The following is a 19,174-nucleotide window of genomic DNA, read 5'->3' as shown; positions in this document are numbered from 1 at the left end:
AGAGATCCCAACACCTCACTTAATGTACTTAGTCCTTCCCATGTTGTACCCCTTAGCTTTGCATGGGGCAGTGCATCACTTCTTAGAAACCTTTGCTCCTCTTTCCCAGGGCTCAGAGGAATTTGAATTTGCTGAATACTACAAAAAAAAGGGGGACAAAATGCTTATGTTTGACAACCACAAAAGAGACAGGTTTGTCAGGAAGGAAAGCTCAGCACTTTTGGTTGGGTTTATTTTATTATTATTTTTTTTGTTAATAAATACTTACCTAAGCATTTTGCTGTGTCTCAGCCTGTTTAGCCTTCTGGAAGCCTCTAACTACTAAATAGCTGCCATATGCAAAACTCCCACTGCAGCCATTGCTACAGACAAACACATATGGTAACATTCCCATTTTGCGTCTGATAAATGAACTAACTTCTCAGTCTTTTCTGGCAATCACTGGGATTTTTAGCCATTTGATGGCAAAGGCAAGGCTGCCTGTGATTTCTAGTTTTATGATGACAGTAAATGGTCTTCAAAACCATGAAGCTCATCCTCCACAGGCCTATGACTTATCTCTTTGCTGCACTCCAAGTACGTGGGTGAGCTTGAAGGCTGGCTATTTGTAGCCACAGCAACAGGACTCCTAGTCAAGGGGTGGATTTGGTTTCCCTAGGAACAAAGTAACTGAGGTACTTGTTCACTATATCAAATAAGCTAAAACCCCCCACATTCCAGGAACGTAAAAATGGGACCCTGCAATGCGTGGTGGCTGCAGAAGACACACAATGTACTGGCTTTTCTTTGACATCCAAGTTATCTGTGCCAATCATTGGACAGGACTGCCCTTGACCTCTCCTCTCTGCTACACCAATCTCTACATTTTCTCCCTGTGGCACCGAGTAACACGATCCATGGGTTTGTTTAGTGAAAGGAAACGTGCAACTCCATCTGCATCAAATGAACCAGATGTGAAAACATCAACTGACTTTACACTGAAACCTCTAACCCGTAACCAAGTCCCACTGGTCGACAAGGAAGAGTGGATGGAGAAGGTTAAAAACCCAAAAGAGAGAAAGGAGCATCAAAGAAGGATGCAAAGCAATTACCTCAAACTTCACCGACCCGTTCTGTGCGGTGTCGAATGCGGTGAAGAGATAATGTGCGTACGTGCTTGCATCTGGAAAACACACACAGCATTCAGTACCTTGCTTGCCTTTGCTATAAAACCCAGCCTTCCAGCACTGACAGACATTCTATGCCCTAGAAAATGTTAACGTGGGCTTGCACATCCCCACACCCCTGCTTAAAACAGCCTTGAATTGCAAAAGCTGTTGTTACAGAAGAAACTGTTTGGATTAGGGGGCTGTACTTGAAAGAATGAGCAAAAAAAACAACCAGCCTCCCTAGAGAGTTTCTGGGGCAAGTGGGAAACACAGAATTAGTCAGGCTGAGTCTTCATACTGGGTGTGGGTGTGCTTGGGTGAAGTCTGGTGCCCTGTGCAATGCAGGCAGGCAGGTGGAAAGACCCAGAGTCTCTTAACTCTGACCTCTACGAAATTAAATACTTTTCCATTATTCAAATGCAGGTAACCATAACAGTGTGCAGAAAAATCAAATACCTAGGTGGCTGTAAGGATTGTAAGGCTTTGTGAAAAAAAAGTCTAGTACATTATTAAGGTAAAGATTATGAAATAAAATAGCCCCAGAAGAAAAACATTACGTTATTTGTAGAACACTCCTACAAAAACCCTTCTCTTAAGCTAAATGAAACAATGAACTAAACATATTGAACTAGAATTCTTACTTCAATAGTATAATACATAATGCATATTAAGAAACACTAGATCACTAGTATCATTTGATGATTAGTAGAAGTGAAAACCTGCCAAGGATGGGAGCCCTGTGTAAGAAAAAAAAAATCACAAGCCTGGGGTGACACTGCACAAAGCTTTTATAAATCAGAGATACTTTATTATATCTGGAATGTACAAGTTTATTTGTACAGAGAGCTATTAAAGTGAAAAAATCTCTCAGGAATCTGAAATCTCACAATTTATGACACTAAGGTTACACAAACAGTTTGGAAACCAAGTGAAAGAAAACAGTGTAAGATACTGAACCACATCTGCTATTAAGCTGATTTACTATTAAGCATGGTTGAACTACTGTCATCACTAACCAAGGGAGAACCATACTTCAAAGGAATGGGACACACAAAGGCAAGAATTTTTCAGCCTCAGTAGAGGAGAAAAAAAAAAACCTATCCATGAAAAGATGAAGCTTCTGTGCCTGATTGTTTTTCACACCTGGGAAGGAAGAAGCCACCCGAGTTGTGTTATGTAAAGGAGTTAGTGCAGTTACTTGAAGTAACTGGAGTTCCTTGGACTTACTAGAACTTAGGTTGAACACAAAAAACACATCCAGAAATACATTAAGATTATAAATACTTATTTCTTATCATATTTATTAAAAATTTAAACGGAACAGTTGCTTTTTATAACAAAGCCAAAAGCAATAATAATATGAATTCATCAAGTCTATACTGAAACCTAACGTGAACTCATTGCAGGTGTGTATCTTTGAGGTCACCTGCATTTTAAAACATCAAGTGGTTTATCTTGGTATTTAGTGAGAAACTGCTTGTGGCTGCCCTTCCTACAGCCAATACACGTGCACACACACTCCTGCAGCAACAGCAGGCATCATTCCACAGTGAAGATAATCTGCAGCTACCACAATGCAGGATATTTTCAGAAAGCCTCAAATACTGCATCTTTTACTAAAACCCCACAAACTTCTGACTCGTTTCTTTCAAATCCAGAGCAGTATCTCCATGGAATATTTCCAGTTAAAACAACGTATAGATTCTTGAAGGTTTTGAAGGCAAGAATACACATTACTTGAGAGGTTTAATACTATACTTTAATACTCCAATCCCTGATATGACCCTGTCTTAATTAGTCACACAAACACCCAAAGTGATCATTTTAGGTAGCTAGGTGTTCATACACCACCTAGGAGGTTTTGATTAATTTGCAGGCCAAAATGAGGTCTGGGAGTCTCCTGAACTAGATATGACATGCACAGAGGTCCAACAGCAGGGAAGCAAGGAACCACTATGGGGACATGGTTTAACTTTCTGCCATCCAGAAAGTCAGGACAGGAAAAAGCACCAATCCCAGTTTCTACCTTGGGCTAGAGCACTGTTTAGTGGAGAACAAAGGGCTGACAACTCATGTCAGTCTTTAATGTGGGTTTGTCTAAATTCTTGTGAAATAACTGTTCAAAGGGTTTAACTTCAATTTATTACCTTGCTGTTTGTGTTTCTGGTGAAGATCCTGCAAAGCTTAAGCTCAATTCACAGTTCTCACACAGATAATCTGTAGCTTTGCAGCCAGCTGGCAGGAATGAACATTAAGCCAAGCTTCAGGAAACCTGACAGACACACAGTCCTCTGCTTACCTCCATGAGGAAAAAACTGTGCATAGATCTGTTTGAATGTCTCTTCATTAACAACCCCACTAGGACACTCCTGTTGGAAAACCAAACAGAAAAAAAAAGATCAAGAAAAAAACATCCCAGTCTGTAAAGGTTCATTTGTAAAACTCTACAAGCCCAGTGAGAGCAATCAAACAAATCACATCCTTGTTCTCACAGTGCTTTGGTTGCACAGGTTGTGCAGCTGAAGAAATTAAAATAATTCCGACTACAATTTCATCTTCAGTATCTTAGAGCTGGTGAACCAAGCCTGTGACACTGTTTAATTGCTGTTTTATAGGACAACCTAGAAAGGCAGCTCATGTCTTCTGTCATATGAAGCTTTCATCTAATAATACAACTATGTTTGTGCCAGTTAACACTTCCCTGCCCAATGCCTCCACACATGAGTTCAGTAATCCTAGCCAGATGCCTGGCACAGCTCCATGGAGGCTCATGGTACTTACTGAACTCTAATCTTTATAAACAAGCATTAGTATTAGGGCTGCTAAAGAGTAAATAATTTTTAACCTGTTTACCTGGTTGTCTTCTGAGAAGCAGATTGTGCCCATGTAATTTTTCTAACCTGGTAACCTGTGGGGTTAATTCTAGAACCAGGTCTTAAAAATAAAAGAATTCCACAGGTTGCCAGGTTAGAAAATCTGTTAAGCCAGTCTATTGGCTAATTCTGGCTAATTGCCAGGCAGCATATAATATTTTTTCTCTTCCACTTATCTTCTAAAGTAATGAAAATTAATTCAAGAGTTTGTTTTTCTGCACTAGGACGTGCAGGAGGGCCACGCTCTGTGCAGACAGAGATGCTGTGGGAGCAGAAGGAAGCTTGGGGATGGACAGAAATGAGTTTGAAGGAGCCCAGAGGGGCACAGCCTTCCCATCCAAACACCCTGCAGTCATGCTACACTACCTGGGGCACGTGTGCCACACCCTGTGATGCTGTTGGAGTGGAAACCCCCCTGTTCTCCCTACAATTCTGTGCTTGGCCTGGGCTTGATGAAAGAGGAGGTTTGGGGGTCTGTGTCCTGGCCCTGGGCAGGTGTGCCAAGCAGGGCAGACACCAGTTCTGCTCCAGTTCCTGCCAGCAGCCTGGAGCCTCCACGGCTGCACACACACACACTGTGTTACACCTCACCCTGCAGATCCCAGACAGACAAATACTTATCTTGGTAGCATTACAGGTTGTTGAATTTGAGATGAGTAAACTCAGGAAGTCTAAGAAAATCTCTTTGAATTGGTGACACAAAGAGCTGGAGGAAGATTCAAGTCTATGACTTATTTATTGATGAGTTCTTTAGATACCTTTTAAGAACAAAAAGGACTTAGACAAGAAATTCTTCCACCATGAAAAGCCTATAAAAGAAGAAAGTTGTTTTTTTTTTTCAAGCCTCTGATCTGCCAGCATCACCTGCTGCTGCTGTGCCTTCACTACCCACAGCAAAGGACAGAACAAACAGAAGTCACTTTATCCTGTGCAAGCCATGGAAGGAGAGCAAGGAAGGGCACTTCAGGTGACAATAAGGCAGTTCCTTAATCCCATACCTGTTTGCTATTGAAATGAGGGTGATTGGGTCTGAGTTCCTTCCTCCAATGCAGAAGAAATCCTGCTGTTTTCTACTCACTATTTGGGTAGAAAAACATCAGTGATGTGGGAGAGATCTGAGCTAGATAAATGATCATTTGTTGCTTGAAAAGCCCTGAAGTTTTACCCTGTGTCTTCATGTCCTGACAACTGTCCTTCCACTGGTTATGTGAAAGTGTCCAATGAAAACCCAAACCTGGCACTGTGATCTTGACCTCACTGGGGCCATCCCTTCCCCAGCATCAGTGTTCAAGGCTTGTTCCACTGCAAGGGGATAAAAAGACCAACTGGACTATTTTAAGCCAGTGGCTGCAGGACCAGACTTTGTTTTTTCATTTACAGACCAAACTAAGAACACTTTCTAATTCAGAATGGCAGGATTCCTGCTCAGGTGAATATCCTCACCATGTTTCAAAGCTCATTAAAAAGCCATTGCCTGGCTGCTTTGCCACAGAAAAGTGGTTACTTTTTCATCTCTCCATGCCACTTCTAATAGGATAGAAATAATTAAAAGAATAATAATAAATAGAAGGTAACAGCCACCATAAAAGCATTCTCCCAAAGTTTGTGTTTGCTAAAGCTTCTAATTTAGTGTACATTAAGTAATCTGATATTTATTTAGGGTATCTTTTAATCATAGACCCAACCAAGTACCATATCAACAGCCATTCTTGGGTAGGATTGTTTTCCTTGGTCCCAGGACTACTGCAGCTCCAAGACCCACAACTGGAGCTTTGCAGAGCTTCAGAGTGTATAACCAAATTATCATTCTTTTAAGAACAAGCTCTCCTGTAACAGTTTGGACCATTGTGCCCGATTTTCTGAATTTCTACATGATCCTTATTGCTTCTGATGCTCCATCTGGAAGCCAAATGAAAGTTTGCATCAAAGCTCCAGGAGTGCTGGGGACAGGCAGTGCTGACATCCATCAGCCTTTTAGCTCTCTGTGACTGGATTGCTTTCAGACACGTGTGCTGCTAACAATTCATTTGCACTTAATTGATCACAATTTTGTTTTTATAATAATCAAATAATGCTCAAGAGGCCTCATTAGTGCTACAGGACTACTTAATTTAGCTGACTCAAAAGAAATCCCTCTAGTGAAAAGTAGGCAGGTTTAGTGTCACTTTAAATTCCACTGAAGGTAACAGAGCTTTACTCACTCAAGAAAAATTTCTTGACAGTCTGAAAAAGCACAGTCCTTCACCATAGCATTTTCAAGGCCTTCATCTGATGGCAAAGGGTTAGATTTCAGGTAAAAAACCTCATATTTCTGTAACCTATTAGTACTTTTAAAATGCCTAACAAGAATAGTTAACATTTTTTATATTACGTCAAGCAGGGAAACAACCCCTCATTTTAAGAAAGCTCCCTGGTGAGCACTGAGAGCAGGGGTCATGCATTTCAGTCTGCCCTCTCAGACTGCTTTTAAAACACTAAACCACAAAGGAATTCACATTAAAACCAGCACAAAAAAAACCAAACAACAACCCAACAACAACCAAAGGAAAATCAGAAGTTGCTCTTGCTTTTCCTTCTTCCGCTGGAATCAGAAATGAACTTCACTGGTTGCTTTCAGAGATGGGCAGTATGGACAAGCAGAACTGGAGCTAAACATCACTTGCCCACCAGCCTGTTCCCAGCTAAGCCAGCAGCACAGGAAGGAGCACTCGGGGGGGCACATTTTGTTAACCAGAGGTATGAAGTTTGCTGGCCACAGACAGGCTATCACATATTCTCCCTCAGGATCCACAGTCCAGATTTGCATCCCTAAGCATTCACACATCCCACGCATTTTGTTGCTCTTACTTTGTTCTCCCAGCTTGGAGATATTTTGGGGATTATTAAAGGATCAAAACATTTCTGCCTTGCTCCTACAGCTAGATTTAAACTCCAAAAACGTGACTTGTCAGAGATGATTCTGTCTCCTACTATACTCCACTACATATTTACCAAAATATTCACACTAAGGCAGGGTGAGAACATCTCCAACAGCCCTTCAGTTATTTGGGATGTCTGATTTCTGCTTTTATGTTAGAAAATTATCCCTTGCAGCTAAAATCCATTTCCCCTAAGAGCACAGACCCTCTCCTCCCAAGTTGTGCAAAAAATCCCGTTCCTTTAAAATCCATGCACTTAATTCCAAAGAATATAATTAGAAGCATGGTCAAAATGGAAAGAATTGAATTAGTGAGTTCAAACTTCTCTCATTTTTGGTCACTTCATTAGTGATCAATTTATCAATTTCAATCTTAGAAGTAGTTTCTCATTCTCCTCCCTCCCATTCCATAACTGTTCCCCAAAAGGTACTTCTCTGGGGAGTGAAAACTTCCTTCTTATTCCAGCCTATGGAACAGCCATTTTGTTCCTGTGCCAACACTGTCTCTCAGCTCAGCCAGTTCCTGCTGTATTGCAGGCAGGAGGTATCACATCTTATTTTGCTGAGCTAAACCAAGGCAAGATCTACCAGAGGTTCTGCTGGTCCTTACTGCCTCTGTTACATTGCTTTTGCAGGAACATGGCCAGAGCACTCAGGCCAAATGACTTGTGGTAATCTGGCTCCAACCTGAGAGCAGCTACTCCAGGGTGTAAAATTATCTCTTCTGCAAAAGACAGGATGGCCTCAGGGATAGAGATAACTGCTAAGATAAAAGTGAACTTGTGGTTGGAAGATAGCACCCTTTCCCAACTGGAAAAGGCAGTTGAAGGCAAAGACAAAGGGCACATTTGGTCAAGCAGTAAGGATACTGGCCTGGTTAGCAGGCTCTGCTTCTCTTGAATGGTAAAGGATCCAAGCTTGGTGGAAGTCTCCACCAATCTGGTGCAGAAACACCAGACCTGTTGAGGGACATGGTTGGGAAGAGACTGTGGAGGCTTGGAGGGAATGGGGAAAGAGATTTCAAAGATGAAAAGAGAAAAGGGATAAAAGTACTAAGAATTAGGGCCCTGGTTGGCAGGGGCACTAGTCCAGAGGCTGCCCCAGGCTGTGCTGAGCTGCCTCTGGCCAAACACCATCCATGCCCACGAGCAGCCACCACCCAGCTCTGCAGCTGCAGCCAGGCTGAGCAGGGCCTTGTTCTCCCTGCATCCCTTACAAGTGCCTGCAAAGGGCCCTGTGACAGTCCAGGTGTTGCTTCTTGAGTAAACAGGAGCTGTGCAATCACTAAAAGCAAGCAGTAAGTGCTAGCCAGAGGGAGGAAAATGACTGTATTCCCAGAGGGATTTTGAATCTCCAGATGGCACTGTAACATCAGCCCCAGAAGCAGACGGTTGGGTACATGAGCAAATACGGTAACAGCTGAGTCAGTTTGCCTGCTGTGCATAATTACTCATCCCATTGCAACCATGATTTACAGGCTACAAACGCTAGAGCTGCCCTTTCATGTCAATGCAAACCTTAGATATTAAAGCTTCATGCATGTTTTGTGCAGCACAGCTGGAGGGAAACAGACTGCTTTGTCCTAACAACCTGGTATAAAACAAGATCTTGCCAGCACTGCCAATTACTACCAAAATCTTCAGTGAGAGCTTAGGAAAAAGGTTTAGGTTACAAGTGCACTCGTCTGTCACTCTTGCCCTGGGAGGTAATGCAAAGCAAAACCAGGAGGGGTTAGAGGCCCACGTGAAGTCTGAGTGAACTGCAAGGTTGCCTCTCTGCTGGGCTTTGTAGCCAGCTGCTCCTCTCAAGGCAGGGCAGTGCTCTCCCACACTTGATTCCCACCAAACACAGCAACACAGCAGGCATGTCAGAGATCCTAGCCAAACACAGCAGTTAACCCCTCTCACAGTTCAGTCTCCCACTGCAGCAGTCCTGTCACGTCACTGCAGGTCAACATGCCAGGCTCACTCTTACCAACCACAGGATTTCCTGCTGACTGCCCAAAGCATAAAGGAGTCTCAGAATATCAGTCTTCAGGATTTAGAAAACTTCACATGTGAATTGAGCTCCTACATGCAGCAAAGGCTGTAAAAATACAACACAGGCACCTAACAGAAAAATACAGATGCTGAGCTGTGCCTTGGCCTGCTTAGATGGGTGGTGAAATAAAGGCTGAAACTACCAGATTCCTTGAAGAAATCAAATATACACTGAAGAAGTAATTTGATCAGATTTCAGAAATCTGTCAAAAAGAAAGGCCCTTCTCAATGCCCAGCAGATTTCCCTCAACACTGCCTGTATTTAAGGTAGCTCAGCTTTCTCTCAGCACCTTTTCACCCAATAGACTTGCCTTGCTCTTTCCAAAACATTTCAGCATTTCCCTGTGACAGTGGAAGAAGTGCTGGAGCTGTCCTGCAAGACACCTTGCCACCACACAGTGTTCACTGAGGTAGCTCCATACTCAATTAATCATCATAAAAACATCAGCTGGCATGAACCACCTGGGTGACTCAATCCAGACCCTCAGGCAACCGTGTAATGAGTAGTCATTCTTCAAGGTTCATAAAACATCTGCTCCGTGTAGCCTCAAAATTCCCTGTTTTCTCTTTATCATGATGAGTCCCTGAGAAGCAGCAGCAGGTGACCTAAAAGCTGAGGCTCATAGAGCCAGGGAGAATATGGCTGGAATGATGGTTCACCAAGATCTGTTCCATGCACTCAGCCATGGCAAGTGGCATCTTTCCTGCTGTCACCCAGATCTGTACTCTCTCTCATCTCCTCAGTCTTGATACCCATTTACTTCAGGTTTCTTTTTGGGTCCTGCCACTACAGCCTTATTTCTTACTTACACAGGACCTAATAGTCCTGATGTGCTCTAATAACACCTTACTACAAGAGTAAGATTCCTCCAGCTAGAGAAAGAGTCTAAAGAACACCCAGGGCAGATAAGCACAAGCAAAGAGTACTGCTCACATTTGAACATGAGGAGCTAACAGCAAGAATTAAAGAAGTAACAGTCAAAGTGTTTTCAGGTTACCCTGATATACTGGCACTCTTGAGGAAACTGCAGCGTGCTTACTGACATTTGGGGAACAAATTTCATGAGAATCTCCTGTGCTGAATATTCATCCAAAACCAGTTTTAGGCAGATGATGGTGTCATAAATATTAGATGGAGAGGCAGATTGTGCTCATTTTGCTGTGGTAGGGGAGAGCTGGCACAAAACTACTCATGTTCAGCAGGGGAATGATACAAAATGCAGCTGAGCAGTTGAGGCTGGTGGGGACATTAATACTAGATTCAGTTCACTTTACTATTGTTCTTACATTTTTAAATCCTCTGTAAAGCACTTGAAGTTCTCTTTTAGTGAAATTGGTTTGTGCTTCAAGCTGTTCCAGTCCTTCGGGTCTGTGGCACACTGTAGTCATTTCTAATTCATCTTCAATTTTATCTGAAAGAGAAGACAGCAAAATATTTAGCTGGGTTGTTACCTTTGTTCTATTAACTTGATGGATAGGACAAACTGGATTTCAAGAGCAACAGAGAAAAAAGAAACCATCCACAGAACTGATCTGTGTAACTGTTTTCAATCTCTTGAAAGCAAAACACAAGCCATGTGAGTTAAGCAGCAGCTCACATTTCTCACTGGGCTGCCAATTAGCTCCCCATTCACAAAGCCAGAACTGGTGGTGAGAACAGAAGGGCAGGCAGCAGATATGTTGCTCCAAAAGGCAACACCAGATATTTCTTACCTGAATATTGAAACAGCGTGGAGGGATGGGCCTTGGAAGTACTAGCCTTAAAGAAAGCTGTGCAAAACTAAGTGAGAGCAGACGTGCTTAAGCATACGAGACAGCAGCATTGTACTGAGGGTAACCAATGAGAAAAGTCTTCTGTGTGCTAACCAAAAAGCTTGCTATAGAGACACTAAAGGTCACTTTAATCCTAGGAGAAATTCAAATGATGCCAACAATTGTGAATCAAATGAATCCAGCCTGCATTTTTATGGACTTTTTGGGGAAGCAGATACACTGTGAAAAACACTGCTGTGCATTTTATTCAAGAGAAGGTTCTCCCACAAGGAATAAAAGGATTCAAGACATATCCCATCCCATATTACCATAATCTCACCTCTCCTCTGGTGCATGTTTTTGCCTGTCAAGCCCATTTCTCCAGCATTGCAGGCAATGCCCAAGTATATACAGATGCTTATTGTATGTCAGTTTGAGTCTAAACTCCAAGGAGCAGAGGCAGGATTCAGCTGACATGAAAATCCCATCTACATGTAGAAGCTACTTGGCACAACATACCAGCTAACACTCCCATCACTATCAAAACTGCACAATTTTCACCCTGTAAAAAACATTTTGTGTTATTGGGCTCAAATATAATATAGTAATTCCTGCTGAAAACAAGAATTTCACAAGAAACTTGCAAGGAAGAGGAGTCACTCTGACCAGAGGAAATGCATGAATCCAGAGTGGACTGGCTCAGTGAAAGAACAGACCAGGACACAGCTCTTCTCATAAGTTAATCCATTCTCTCCATATATATGAAGGTTATTAACAGAGAACACACATGAGGGAGTGATGATGGTGAATTAACATTGATTCATTGTTTCAGTATGAAGGAATAATTTGAAGTATTGGTGAATTCAGGATGAGCCACCCTCGTAATCCTCTGTGTCTGTAGTTTCAGTCACCATTTGTGGGACCTGAGCATTGCAAACACATGTGCTGAAGGGCCCTTTCACAGCAAGAAAAAATAGGTAAGGGACTGTAACATCATGAGAGAGAAGAGTATCACAACCATTTATGATGCAAAAAATATTACTTAACACAAGTGACCAGAAGAGGCCTGAAGGAGACACCTCCACACAAAGGGAAAACAAAGTGACTAAGAAGTATAGCTCCTGTTAGAAGAAAGGAGATGGAAAAGGATGTCTTGTACAGAAAAAAGAATAAATAATGTGAAATAAGGGGGAAAAATAATTTTCCTTGAAAGGGAATGCATGCCACAAAATGAAGGATGCAGAAAAAGCTGTAGAGAGAGAAAAAGTGGGGAAGAAATTCTGTAAAATGAGGGAAGGGGAATGGCTGAAAAAAGGAGAGGAAATCCATTTAGAAGGGAGACAGGTTAGGGAGTCTCATCACTAATCCATACATTGTACAGGAGCTACCTTTTTGTTTACCTTTGGTTAACAGTAAGTCACCTAAAACCTTTACAAAATAGATGTAACCCCAGACTCCCTCCCCTGCATTTCCCTGCTGTCCCCCAGTGCAATACCCAGTTGGCACATGACCTTGACAGCTGTTCCATTTTTCCACAGGGAGCCACACACTTTGTGCTGGGCAGTTGTACAGAACAAAGCAGGTTTGGAACCATTCTCTGCTCTGTTAAACTTGACCAGCTTTTCACTGACATTTCCGATTGACTGAGTCACTCTACAGGTACTTAGAACTTCAGTCATTGTAAAATGTGAGTGTAAAATACTGGCCACCTGCTCTTTATATCCTACAGTAGAATTCAACAAAGACAAAAAAATATCTATGCAACCTCACATAAGAGGTGTAAGCCAGCCTGTTGGATAAATAAAAACATGCTTGGTTTTCCTTAAAATCCTACAACGTTCACATGGTTTTTGGGTCATTGTTTCCTTTCAGTATTTTCTCTTAAATCAGCTCTTTAAATATTTTCCTTCCATTCTCTGACACCCTATAAATTAACCACAGGAATCTCAGTGGCAAAAAAGGAAGTTGTCACTTGCTCACATGCCCTGTCCTTTTATCATATATATTGTATTCCCTCTTATTTACATTTTCATTATCATCCTGGCTCAGTCCCTCCCAGCTCTTTAGGGATGTCACCATGTGACACTGTTGCACTGTTAACACTTCAAGTTTATTAAACTGAAACTCACTTTATGGTGGTGAGTGCAAACAAAAGTGTATATACATGGATACACTTTTAAAATTTAAAATTCTTATTAGGAAAGCCTGATGTTAAGATAGTTTATCTAATGTTCTTCCTCAGTTTTGCCTTGTTTACATCTTGCTGAACAGCCTGAATGATCTGAGTGTGGGAGACAGGCTTGCTGCTGCCTTAATGTTCATCTTCTTTGCCTTCAATCTGGAAGTGCACAAGCAGACCCAGGTCTGATTGCAGACATGCCAGGGATGTGCCTGGTCACCTCCCCAGCTCAGGTGACAGGAGCTGGGATACAGCTGTTGCTAACAGCATCCCTTTGGAGCTGGAACTAAGCCCTGCCCAGAGACACCTCAGGGGCTGGGTGCCATACAGCTGATTAGTGACCACTACCCCTTAGCCAATAGGCCCAGATTTGTTATTCTGAATCTTGAAGTATGTTTTTTTAAGTTACCTGTGCTTACCAGTTAGGTGGACTCAGTAACTAAAGCAGGAGGTTTCTCCTGCTTGCAGGTACTGATAAACGAGGAGTTCTTTTTTGATCTCCCACACTTGTTGAAATCATCCCTGGATGAATCCCTTCCACACCAGGCAGCTGCAGTGAGTTGTGTCCTAGGCTGAAGATCAAGTGCACTGTTTAGCTGGAGCAGAACATGCTTCTGCATTTGCTTAGCTCTTTCCCTTGCCAAGTGCTTGAACCTGGAGGAATGGAAGGCAGCACTTTCTGATTTAGAATTTGCCTCTGGCCATATTTTTATGACTGCCTTAATAGCAGGGTTTGAAGTCTGGGTGTGGTAGAAGCACTTGTAATTTTACTCCAATGTAGATCTAGATTTTTGCATTTCTGTACAAGACATCATCTCTATTTGCTTATCCTATAGGGCAGGTGCATTTTGTATATCAGACAAAATAGAGAGTGGGTTCACTTTACAACAGAAAAGAATCCTGACATCCTTGCATGCCTATGCATATTTTATGGTTGTTAATGAAAGACATTGTAGTATTTAATTTCTCTGCTGCTTGCTCAAGAGCAGAGCATAAATTTTCATTAGAGTAGATCAATATTTTAACTGAATACACTTTGGAAACTACTTATCAAGGCTTGATTTATACATTCTTTCATATTTGTTCTCATTTTACCTTTTGCTATCTTTGCAGTTTGAGGATTTCCTTACTTAGGCTGCCTGCAAATGGCCCCATGTTCCACTGCTATAAACTTTCCTGAATAGAATCTGCTTGTCTCCAAGTGCTAAACTGGAGCAATTTAAGCCTATTGATGTAGAAGCTGTCTTGTACATCTACATGGCTGTGGACAAAACTGCTTCTTCATGGAGGAACAAGTACTTGTCTCCATCAGACAAGTACTTGTCTCCATCACAGAACCATGCGAGGGACTCAGCCCTTCCCTTACCCATGGTAAAGACAAGGAAACTATTGATCTTGAAGGAAAGCATCCCTCTCCAGTATTTCACTTTCCCAGATCTTTCAGTTCCATTGGACACAAGCACATTTAGCTGCTGTGTTATGGGAAACATTGTTTCACTATCAATTTCTCTTAGCAATACACAGGCAAGGTAATACCCAGGGCAGCTCCGAGACCTCAGGCACTGCCCAAACCCAGTTTCTAACTGCAACCCCACTGGAGACCCATCCAGGAACTTCCCAGCCCCACCAGCAGGCAGGGATGTGCCTCTGAGTCCCAAACCCCTCTGTCGGCAGTGCAGCTTCTATTCCATACCAAATCACCAAGCAGTACTCTTCAGATCCAACTATCCTTTCTGCTGAACTGGAACAGATGAAGCTGCTCACAGATGATGCTGCATGTGTGCTGTAAACCAGGAAACAACTGTCTTATTTACCAGCCACTTCCTTGGCTGTAATTCTGACCAGCCATCAGTCTCAAGTTCATTAACCAGCCTGTCCTTCCTCTGCACAAGCAACATCTTGCACAAAAGCACAGGGTTGGTTTCTCTGAGCCAAACTCACTTGTGAAACACAAGAAACAAACACCTTTCCCCAGAGTGGCCACCTGAAACACTTGAGCATTTCCAGCCCTCTGTGCCTGGCAAATAGTGATGCCTCATTATGTCATTAGGGCTGGCCAAGGACAACCCAAGGCCTGAAATGTGTTTTAAAGGGAGGACATAAGTGATGATTTAATAAAAATGCAAATAGCCCTGTCCCCTGCTTCCAAAGGCAGCAAGGTGAAAGTCTCTAAAGCCAGGCTCCATGGCTATCGGGAGGATTGTAAAAACATGTTGCTTTTAATAAATTTTCTTTTAGTTAAAGAAAAAAACTGAGATGTAAAATACAGCCAGTGTGCCCAGTGTTAATTGCAAAACTGACAGGTATTAGATGAAATGGGTAATTTTGCAAATACAGCAGAAGAGGATTAAATTATGTGCAAGAATTATTAGACTGCATCTTATTTTTATTAAAAAAAAATTAGGTATATTTTAGAAGCAAGGACCTGAAGAAAAAATTAACTCTAGTTTACCCATGACATCTTTGAAATTAATCTCCAGACAGAATACTTGCTTGGCCAGACCTCTTAGGAAATAGATCCTGCCCATGGGAAACCAATTGCAAATATCTGAAAGTTTTATCAAGAGAAATAGCTAAAGGCCTGAGTCCATAAATGCTCATTACAGCAGAAACTTATGGGAATGGAGTCAGGGGAGAGCTGTTTTACTGATGCAGTAAAAACCCTGCATGTGGCCTTCAGCATTCCCTCCACTGGTGCCAGTGGGAGCTGCTGGAAGTATCACTTTTTTTGAAGTCCTTTGCAGCTTGTGGTTCCAGATCCCTGGGGCAAAGGCAGCTGCCAAGTACAGCTCCCCCGTCTGGAACAGTCAGAACACTTGTGTGCAGTTCCATGGGCTTCCACCAAGATAAAAATCTAAGTGTTAGCCTTTAAGTGACCCAAACTGGTAAATACAAATCAACAAGACCCAACAGGCAGATGAGAATCTGTGGGCTTGTTCCTGTGACATTCCCAGATTGACAGCTCAGACAGAACATAAAAACATGAACCTTCAAATCCGACTCCTAAAAAAGGGGTTAACTAAAATCCACTCATGGCAAACATCAGTAAAAGAAATGGCACTAAGATAGCTACTGAAGTATCAAATACACATTCCATTGAACCTGAAGAGTCGTTTATTAATTACTATTATTATTATTAATAACCTGGCTGAAGAGATCTATATCTAAACCAAAGGGACTCTTCAGCCAATAAAACAAAAAGGAACTGATGTCTCCTTATCCACTCCCTTTTCCTGAAATGATTATGGGACTCTTTCAGCTTCATTGTCATCACTAAACCTCCAACACTGAATTCATTGCACAGCCAGGCTTAACAATGATGTGCTACCTGGGTGAACCTGCAACACCACCAGTTACAGAGAAAACCAAACCTGAATAAAATTCTGAGATTAAAAAAATAATAGAATTTTAATATTTCTCAGCTAATCCTTGCAATGCTCTATGCAAAGTGTCACGTATAAATCTTAGCCTCTGTCTCTATCCTCCTTTAACTAGTTGACAGTTGTACATAAGGAGACTAGAACAAGGCTGTACTCTGATACAGGAGGTTCAGGAATAGTCTGAGCCCACAGATACCTCCAGAATGGCTCTCTGGCACACAACTAACATCAGGTAAAATAATTTGAATGGGAACTACACAATGTCAATGGTGACTTGAGATGTTTCTCCAGATACTTATTAACCCTGCTCGTCATTAGAAAGAGCACTGCTTTGGGCATCCCCAGGACAGGAAACAGCAGGTGTCCTTCCAGTGCCCTGAACCTTACCTCAGACAGAATTTTCTGTTTTCCCTGCACATTCCCAGCTGCTGGTAGAAACATACAGATGAGGGACAGCTTGTCAAAAGGGGTGTAAAGCCACTGAAAGACTGCTTTTCCGTGAGGGTGCTACAGAAAGTGTGCTTTCGGGAGAAGTCCTTTCCTCCAAGCTGCCATTCAAAGGTGAATTTGCAAATAAATCTCACCAGAAGGGGTAGAAAATTGCTTCACTAATGATTGTTGGAGAAGTTCCACTGATACCATCTAAAAACTTCACATGGAGAGTACCTGAGCTGCTAAGTACTGGCCTTAGCATGTCCCGTGATAGAGCCCTGCACAAACAGAAGGACTTGGAGGTTGAGTGCAAGCCCAGTCTTCACCAGAAGGGACTTGGGAGCTCCCAAGCCTTGCCCAGGAACTGGCCAGTTTTCAAGTACCTAGTTTTGTTTGCTGCCAGCTGGAAATAAACTCAGCCAGGGGGAACCTGTTTCCTGGCTTCAGAAAACTTTTTCTACAAAAATTAAATGACTGAGAGAGTCAAACTGGTTTAAATTTTACCTCTCTGATACACGTAAAACCATCGGGCGGGGTCTAGGAAAAAGTAAGAAAAACATTTCACAAAAAGAAAGTGACAACCACACACAACTGTGTCTTGTGTTAATTTTAAGGTGACATCGGGTAGGTTCTGCCAGTGCCATGGGGTCCCCTTTTCCCATGACTCTAAGATTGTTTCCAGGTGTATATGGGGTTATTTTTTTCTTGACAGCCTCTTTCCCTTACCCCAGGGGACAAGACAGGAAGGCAGAGCTTGCTGGGCCCTGCATGACCATGAAGCTTGGGCAGCATGCGAGGGGTGCTGTGCACGCAGCCATGCACCCCTGCCAGCACCCATGCACCCAGCACGACAAGGCAGCAGTCATGCTAGCAGCTCTCAGAGGGGATAAGGAGGACTTTGCATGCAATCTCTGAAGTTTGCTGAGAGGCAGCTAGAGGGGCCCACAGCCTGCTGCCTCCTCTCCACAGCTTCCCTCTTTGGCAGCTCTAGAAATAAAAAAAGTGATTAGTGAGGGTGAAGAAGCCTTGGGTGGGCTGGAAGGCTTCACTGGTGCTCTTTGCAGTCACTTCACTTGCACCATGGTCATTTTGTACTGTACTTACATCCCCTGGGAGAAAATTTCATTAGCAAGTTAGGTTAAAAGTAAAAAAAAAAGTAAAATAATTATTTTCAAGATATGCATCTGGCTTCTCATGGCATCGGATTATCTTCACTGCAGCATTAGGTACACAATATGCTCTGCAACAACCTGCAAAAGGCACAAGAGTTCTGGTCATAATATTACTGCCTGCAGCTCCTTGGCCCTGCCTCCATCCCAGGCAGCTCCTGCCCTCAGTCTGCCCATCTGTGTGCCCCCCAGGGACACTAGAAACACATAGGCACCAAAACTGAGCAGTTCTCCCTGTCTGCTGTACCACATGCACCGTAACCACAAGACAATTAAACCTTCTCAATCCTCCAAGACAGGTAAGCAATAAATAAAGAGAATGAACAGGTTGCTTGAGGAGGCTCTGAATCTCTGCTAAAGCCAAAGGTGTTGAACTTGACTGTGAAATCACCCACTGCCAGGAAAATCCCACTTTGAGGGGTGTTCTGAGGACAGGAAAAAAAAAATCTCCCACTTCAGGTTTAATAAGCATAGCTCTAAATTTTCATGTTAACACTAGCTGCAAATTAATTGCCATTGATGAGAACAAAGAAATGCAAATGCAGTCACTGGAGAAAGCATTATAATAGTGTCCTGATTTGGTAAGGGTGAAAACAATGAATAAATAGAGCTAACGTCTCTCTGGAAATATTGGGCTTAAAAACATGAATATGCATCAGAGATTATTAACAGATAACAAGAAGGCAATAGATGTGCTGCAAAACAAAGAGAAAGATGATCTATTTTTTCTGTATTGGGTAACCTTGTGGGTTAGCCAAACTTTAGACTGGAGATAATAACTTCTAGATATAAATGTTTTACCTTCCTCTTTAAAGAGACAGGCAAAAAGCCCTTAAAAAAAAAAGAAATGGGAAAATGTTTCTTGTAAGAATAAATTTTTCTTCATTGTATGAAAAACTTCACAGAGTCAGCTTTCAGTGGTTCAGCTGGAAATTAATTCCCTTCCAGATTATTAAAATTAGAACTAAGTTTTTGGTTCTCAGCCTGTCTTTATTTAACATTATTCTTTTTTTGAAAATGGCACTTTTCAATAAGATCAACAGAAAAATTCTTAATCATAATCTCAAATTCATATGCTTATGTCTAATTAACATAATGAATAGGAGAAGTAGGAGAAACTAAGATGGTGCTACCACCACTTACAAAATCTGCTCCTAAAACATGCTGAAGCAGTTGCTGAGGGCTTGATTATTTGTCATCTCTTCCAAGAGGAAGCTTAGGATTCATTTTTTTTTTCTAAAAAACCCCAGGTTATAGATTACTCTGGGCAGAAAAACAAAGCTAT

At 42.1% G+C, this 19,174-nt stretch overlaps 1 protein-coding gene across 9 annotated transcripts in view; it reads right to left on the bottom strand.

Annotated features, from left to right (window-relative positions):
• KCNIP1 (potassium voltage-gated channel interacting protein 1) overlaps window positions 1-19,174 on the bottom strand; it is a 334,144-nt gene that overhangs the window by 4,710 nt on the left and 310,260 nt on the right. For 7 of the 9 annotated variants that reach the window (XM_051631413.1, XM_051631415.1, XM_051631414.1 and 4 more), the window contains exons 2-4: window positions 10,265-10,389; window positions 3,448-3,517; window positions 1,092-1,162 (exon numbers count right to left, since the gene is read on the bottom strand). In XM_051631413.1, the coding sequence (XP_051487373.1) occupies window positions 1,092-1,162; window positions 3,448-3,517; window positions 10,265-10,389 (266 nt within the window). Of the gene's footprint in view, window positions 1-1,091; window positions 1,163-3,447; window positions 3,518-10,264; window positions 10,390-10,690; window positions 10,753-17,224; window positions 17,258-19,174 lie in introns of those variants that run through there. The other 2 variants (XM_051631412.1, XM_051631418.1) reach the window with 2 other exon arrangements.

This window comes from Apus apus, chromosome 13 (genome assembly GCF_020740795.1).
Source record: "Apus apus isolate bApuApu2 chromosome 13, bApuApu2.pri.cur, whole genome shotgun sequence".
Lineage (NCBI taxonomy): Eukaryota > Metazoa > Chordata > Aves > Apodiformes > Apodidae > Apus > Apus apus.
Note: the sequence above shows the minus strand (reverse complement) of the source record. Positions and strands in the feature narration are given on the sequence as shown.